Source organism: Atractosteus spatula, chromosome 22 (assembly GCF_055471065.1).
Source record: "Atractosteus spatula isolate fAtrSpa1 chromosome 22, fAtrSpa1.hap1, whole genome shotgun sequence".
NCBI lineage: Eukaryota > Metazoa > Chordata > Actinopteri > Semionotiformes > Lepisosteidae > Atractosteus > Atractosteus spatula.
Window position 1 is genome coordinate 1,947,236 of NC_142727.1, and position 6,512 is coordinate 1,953,747.

The following is a 6,512-nucleotide window of genomic DNA, read 5'->3' on the forward strand; positions in this document are numbered from 1 at the left end:
TATAAGCAAGCACGGTGACGTATACTTGAGGGCAGAGCATGCGCACTTCGGCGGATGAAGCGCTGGCTTCTGCACACTTGGGGGCAGACGGCGTCAGTTAATGATTCGCTTGGGTAGCCTTGTAATGTCAACGAAAAGGGGAATGAAATATTAGTTTAGCGTTGGGTAAATCTTTACAATAAACTGTACTCGTCGAGTTACATATTAACTAGGTTTGTGAGCCGTTAGTGTAACGGTGGAGCGGAGCCCTGCAGAGCTGGTAGGAAAGAGATAGAAAGGGGGGAAAACTGCTGGTTGGCCCTCAAACGCACCTGGTTTGTGGTTCTGCTTGGTTCCGGGGTCGTGTAACAGCCACGGGGGGAGGTATCGCGAGTGGAGAGAGCACTAGCGAGCTACCCGAACTCTCTCCCCCGGTGTCCAGAGGGATGTTTGTAGAAGTGTAGTAACGATGATGTCGGCGAGATTCGTGTGTGAACACGCAGTCTGCCAAGACCTCTTAATGCTAACCAAATGGCACGGTCCAAAAAAAAGGGCACACAAAACTACACTACCCATGAGGACTCAGCAAAAGCCCAGCGTGCCTAAAAGGCTGATGGGAGTTGTAGTTTGGCTTTTCTGCCGTACAGCACTACACCTCACCTTCCGCAAATCCATGGTCGTCATAGCCACCGGAATGCATGGAACCGAGGGTAACCATGGCTACCAGAACGCTACAAGCTCGAAGGCACAGAACATGTTCTGACAAGTGCAGAATCGTAACTTTTTATTCTGAACATTTTGAAGCGGATATCCACAGGAGCACACATTGGTTTTTTATTGCACCGCCTACAAAACTCGATACGCAATTCGCTCTGGAGTTTCAGAACAAAATGGGATTCTTGCAGCAGTGACAGGGCAGGTCTCAGTGGTTCATTTATCTGAGCGAGCGCGACAGCAGGAGGGGGTTCAATTCAAACAGCCGCCAACATTTGCAGAGTCAGGAGGACGCGCTAGCGCGGAGGCCATCAGTAAGAAAAAAAAGGTTATATCGAGGGAACGACTTACAGTTCCTGCCCACGAAATACCTAAATCGTTCCCTCGTTTTCTTTCATTCGTGCGCACGAAATAACGTTTCCTAACTCCCTCGCAAGGACTGACGTGGCACAAGCAGTGAAAGAGAGCTGCAGTCCCAACAGTTCAAGAGTACAGTAGCTACAGTGCCCTAATAACTCAGCCCCCAGCCGAAATAAAACTTCATCAGTTCGTCTCTATCCATCATCCTAATCTACAGCACTGTCAGACAGTTTGGCTTTATTGTACCGATATAAAGACACAGTGACGTGTTAACTAGCGTTTGATAGCGTTGTCGTCAGGAGCCGGGGATAATGCTGGCGTTTTAAACTTTCTATGCGCGTGCGAAAACGGGGGAAACAGAAAACGTTATTTCGTGCGCACGAATCGTAAGTCGTTCCCTCGATAGAACTTTTTTTTTCCCCCTACCGATGGCCCCTCCCGGGCTCCGTACGCTAGTACAAACGGCAGAAGTACAAAAAAAAAGCTCGAAGCGAACACCGAAGCACATTTAGATTTTTAAAAAAAATCAATTTCAATAGCCAAATCCACATAACGTCCAAGGTCAGAATTCCCCATCGCTACGGGCTGTTGTTTGTTTTGGTTGTTTTTTTTTGCTTTCTTAATCGCAACGGAGTTTAACTGAATTTTCTGGGGCTGCGCGATCCTGGGATCGCCTTGCCGTCCTCCTCGGCAGCCGCTTGCAGTCTGCGTGAGGTGTGAAGCGAGCGTATTGCCTGTGAAGCGCAGTTACGGCTTGTTCCCGCCGCCGTCACGCAAGCCCTGTGGGTTCTTCGGCCTCTCCGTGGCCCGATGGCGAGGCGCTCGGCTCCAGAAGAGCAGCACGGGGTTGTTGTTTTTTTGTTGTTGCTCGGAGCCGCCAAGCGTCTTAAGCGGAGAGGAGCGGACTGTCGGCTTCGCAGATCCAGGACAGTGTCCGGCCGCACTCGTCGTCATTCCAGTTCCTCACGGCTCCCATGGCTCGGGAGGAGATCATCGCGCAGTCCTCTCCGCCCCGGTGATTGTCCGGCTGTCTCGGCATCCAGTACCTGTCAAGTTCCAGTTCACGCGTATTCGTCATTCCAGCCTTTTAGCAGGAGAGAGCAGTGAAGCGTGGTGCTACCGTTCCAGGACTGAGCTGGAACCGAACCGTTTCTCATTGGAACATCAGAAAGACGAAAAGGGAGACAACATAGTCAAACCGATACAGAAATAGACGCACTTCACAGCCAGAGAGAAAGTCTCAGTGACAGAAGCTGAAAATAAAGCTGTTGACATGTTTCCATTGCACGTCTTACTTGCCTTGAAATAAAAAAAGGAATTCGACCTTCAAAGCACGAATGGACAGGAGCAGTATTAGGCCATTTACTTTTGTGGATTTCGCCAAAAATAATGACCAGATTAATAATAAAAACACACCCTTTCGCCGAATCAGGTCTAACAAAATATAAAACAACAGCAGAATCTCTCAATTTAACGTCTCTCTGCGGCCATCGTGTGTGTTTCTTCCCGGTTCTGCCCAGACAGTCAGGGGCCGGTGGCTTTTCCGCCGAACTCACCCTCCGGTTTCTCTGGCCCCGTTCACCCACAGCCAGGTGCCCTCGGAGTCGGCATCGCTCAGTCCGATCCAGTAACTGCCTCCCTTGCTCTGTCTCGATATAAAGAGCTGAACGGGAGACGCAGAGTTACTCATCCGTGATGCTGGTTATTAACGTGACAGCAAAGGGAGCCACTAGAACTCCCCCATTACAAGCGTTGTGCTATGGTCAAGTCTGGTGGGGAGACGTGGTTTAGTTCCCTTTATCTGTGAACTTGTCAACATCCACATCACCCAGGCAGCCCCACTGGAGCTCAGCAGGTGTGAGGCTGGCCAGTACCTGGAGGGGAGACTCCTGGGAAAGCTGAGGCTGCTGCTGGAAGAGGTGTGAGTGGGGCCAGTAGGGGGCGCTCACCCTGCAGTCTGTGTGGGTCCTAACTAATGTTACTCTCCTAGCTGAGGGAAAGGCAGCCTAGCTACTAGGATGAGGCTGATCCCTCCCGCCCCCTTACTATTGCAAGGAATGAGCTGAGGAGCTGCCACAAGGGTGTGAGAGAGATAAGTGAAGGGAGGTCCCAGGGAGAGAGGGAGATGGCTGGGAGGAAATGAGCAAGATCAGGCTCTAGCTTTCTTCCCAAACGTCTCTTGTCAACTCCATAACACGCAATGGTTCCCCTAATGCTTTCGCCCCTGCTCTCCTTCATAGTCACTTACCTGCTCCAGCCTGCTGTCTATGACCACCAGATCAGCCCCCTGGCTCCTGCAGTCAGCCTGACTGTCCCTCCAGCTCCGCCTACCGGTCGAGAAGCGGTAACACTTGGACTGGAAAAAATCCCAGCCCTGTGGACACAGTTTGCAGAGTCTCTCTGTACAGGGAGAACGCAGACAATGACAGGAGATTCCTCTCAGTCCAGTTCCCTGTCCAACACAGTGTACTTTAATCCCATATCTCTTGAGTGTATGGGGACATCCCAGCCCTCAGTTTGTCCCAGTGGTTAGACAAACGTGTCTAAATGCCCTGCCAGGACTTTGAGTCTCCTTCCAATCCCTTTTCTAAACTCCTTTATCCACTTCATGGTCACAGGGGAGCCAGAGCCTATCCCAGCAGGGAACGTGCACAAGGCAGGGTACACCGTGGGAGGGACGCCAGTGTATTGCAGGGTACACACAGACTCACACCAGGGATGCTCTTCCAGCAGCTCATTAACCTACCAGTACGTCTCTGGAGCACCCATGCAAGGCAGCAATGCTAACCACTGGGCCATCATGCTGTCTGACTTTGAACCTTTCTGATAAATGAATTCAATTGGTGCTTAATTGCTTTAGCGACCCAGGTGCTGGAGATCAATGCGATATTGACTAAGCGCTAAATGGATTTTGCAGCAGGTTGGAACGAAAGAGTTATTCTGCCCCTCGCAGGGGCTGACCCGTCACAGGACTGAACAGCTTGCGGTAGCATAATGCATCTTAGCTGGGGATTTTAAAAGGGGGCAATGGGCAATTTCTGAGGAATGCAACCTGCAACCTTCATTTACACTGGAAATGCTTTCAGTAAGATAGGTAACTTCGTGAGCACGAATGGGCTCTGCTTGCATGCATTCTCAGCTACTGGGGAGAGCAGACTGTGCAGAACAAAGCAGAGACAATTCGTTTTGTGCATCAGAATAAAAAATCTCCCATCATCCCTGTTTTCCAGTAACATTGCACGTGAAAGCGCTTACTGATATCTGCGGTCAGGGACAGGAGTCTCTCGTTTTCTCTCTCTAACTCCTCTTTTTCTTCCACTAACTTCTCATGGGCAGCAGCTAGAGCAGTATAGTTGGCACTGAGCTCATCCAGCTCGTTCCTTCTTGGTAGAGAGCTCTGTGATTGGTTGACGTGGAGGAATCCGTAACCTGGTGGGGAATAGACATTCGGTCTTTACCATATGGAAGCACGCAGGCACTGGTATCGAGCCGTTAGAAAGGTGCTGACAAAAAAACTCAGGCAGCGACACAAGCTCTCAGCCAGCAGCTGTATCGCTCTGCAGCTCATAACTGGCCGCCCCTCTGGAGCTCAGCAGGTGTGAGTCTGGCCAGTACCTGGCTGGATGGGAGTCTCCTGGGAAAGCTAAGGCTGCTGCTGGAAGAGGTGTTAGTGGGGCCAGTAGGGGGCGCTCACTCTGCAATCTGAGTGAGTCCTAATGCCCCAGTATAGTGACAGGGACACTAGACTGTAAAAAAAGGCGCAGTCCTTTCGGTGAGATGTAAAACTGAGGTCCTGACTCTCTGTGGTCATTAAAAACCCCAGGGTGTTTCTCGAAAAGAGTAGGGGTGTTACCCCAGTGTCCTGGCCAAATTTCCCCCTGGCCCTTACCCATCATGGCCTCCTAATAATCCCCATCTCTGAACTGGCTTCATCACTCTGCTCTCCTCCCCACTGAGAGCTGGTGTGTGGGGAGAGTGCTGGCGCATCATCCAGGTGGGGCTGGAGCATTACCTGTAAAGTGTTTTAGTGTCCAGAAAATTGTTGTATAAATGCAGGAATTATTATTATTATTATTTGATTGGTGGTCTCCGTACAGATCAGATTGTTCAAAAATTCCTAAAAGCAATTAAGAGGTGGATCCAAGGATCTTATCACATCAAAACTCACAACCACACCGTTGGAGAGTGGGGGAGACTTCATTGCAGGATTTTATTAATTATTATTATTATTAAACGGCTATAGTTCCATACAGTGTTATACTCACAGTAGACGGACTGGATTATGAAGCCAGTCAGTGAAACAACACACAGCAGCCCCAGAAACACTGCGACCAGTCTGTAAGGAGGAGGCCCACGCCCTGCTTTCACTGTGAACACAGACATGAGTAGACAGAAGGTTATACGCTGATGTCTCACGCTGGGACATAAGGAAACAGGGAAGTTTACAAACAAGTAAATGCATTTCAGCACAACTAACGCATGTAGTTCCTGCAGGCTGCCTGATCCAAAGATCTGATCCAGCTGTATTGGCTTCAACCACCTGGCTCGGTTGCTTGTTCCATACTCCCACCACCCTTTGTGTAAAGAAGTGCCACTCGTTCTCAGTTTTAAATGCACTTCCACACCGTTTCCTCCTGTACCCTCTGTTAAAGTGTCTCCCTGTGGATTCAGAGTTGACTCTGAGGATGTTGAATATTGTATGCGATATTCTAACACCTTAGTTGTGCGATTTTAACACAGCATCCCTTGGTTTCGAATCTAGTTCATTCAGAAATGGCCCGTGTTTATGACTTCAGTTTCTGAACTCTTCCAAAGGCTCCGTCCCGTTCAAAGGCATGGCTGTTTAGCAGCCTTCTATAAAGCTGTTGCATTAAACATGCAGGTAGAAATTTAGATTCTCCCAGTGTGTCAGTATTCACAGCAGAACAGAAATGGATCAGTGGGAGTTGAAACATAAGCCCGACACACTATACAAGGGTTAATCACAGCAATGCTTTAACAGATTCTAAAGACATACGTTACCTCTCTGTCTGTCCTGCGGTCTTCTGTTTTCATGTAGGCGCCGGTCCACTGTGCTGTACACATGATTATCAGGGCTGATTAAATCAGTGTATATTCCTTCTGACATCTTAGATATGATTATGTTTTTGTACTCCCTGTCCATGTCCTTGCTGTGATCGGTGTGCTGCAGTCACAGTGCCAGTCGGTCTTCAGTATTGTTCACTGCACTGGATCTTACTTCTCCTTCTCTCTCTGTTATTTTAACTTGAGAGGAAAATGACTGCTCTGATCCCCGGAAATTGTGCAAGGCCTGTTGTGTCCAGCAGATCTGAGAGAGTGCAAGGCTATCAGAATCTGCGCGTGTGTCACTCGTGCTAAAGATGGGGACAATATACTGTACAAAAAAAAAGGATGATGGGTAGGAGCCGTCCTTCAGATGAGACGTAAAACCGAGGTCC

The 6,512-nt window shown here is 49.3% G+C and overlaps 1 protein-coding gene across 1 annotated transcript; it reads right to left on the reverse strand.

Annotated features, from left to right (window-relative positions):
• Positions 1-814: 814 nt before the first annotated feature.
• LOC148816486 (CD209 antigen-like protein C) lies at positions 815-6,260 on the reverse strand. The gene is made up of 6 exons (XM_088940023.1): positions 6,076-6,260; positions 5,319-5,420; positions 4,309-4,482; positions 3,302-3,453; positions 2,610-2,716; positions 815-2,099 (listed from the first exon to the last, which is right to left on the reverse strand). The coding sequence occupies exons 1-6, from the start codon at positions 6,215-6,217 to the stop codon at positions 1,940-1,942; spliced, it is 837 nt and encodes a 278-aa protein (XP_088796149.1). The 5' UTR covers positions 6,218-6,260; the 3' UTR covers positions 815-1,939.
• Between the last annotated feature and the right edge of the window lie 252 nt (positions 6,261-6,512).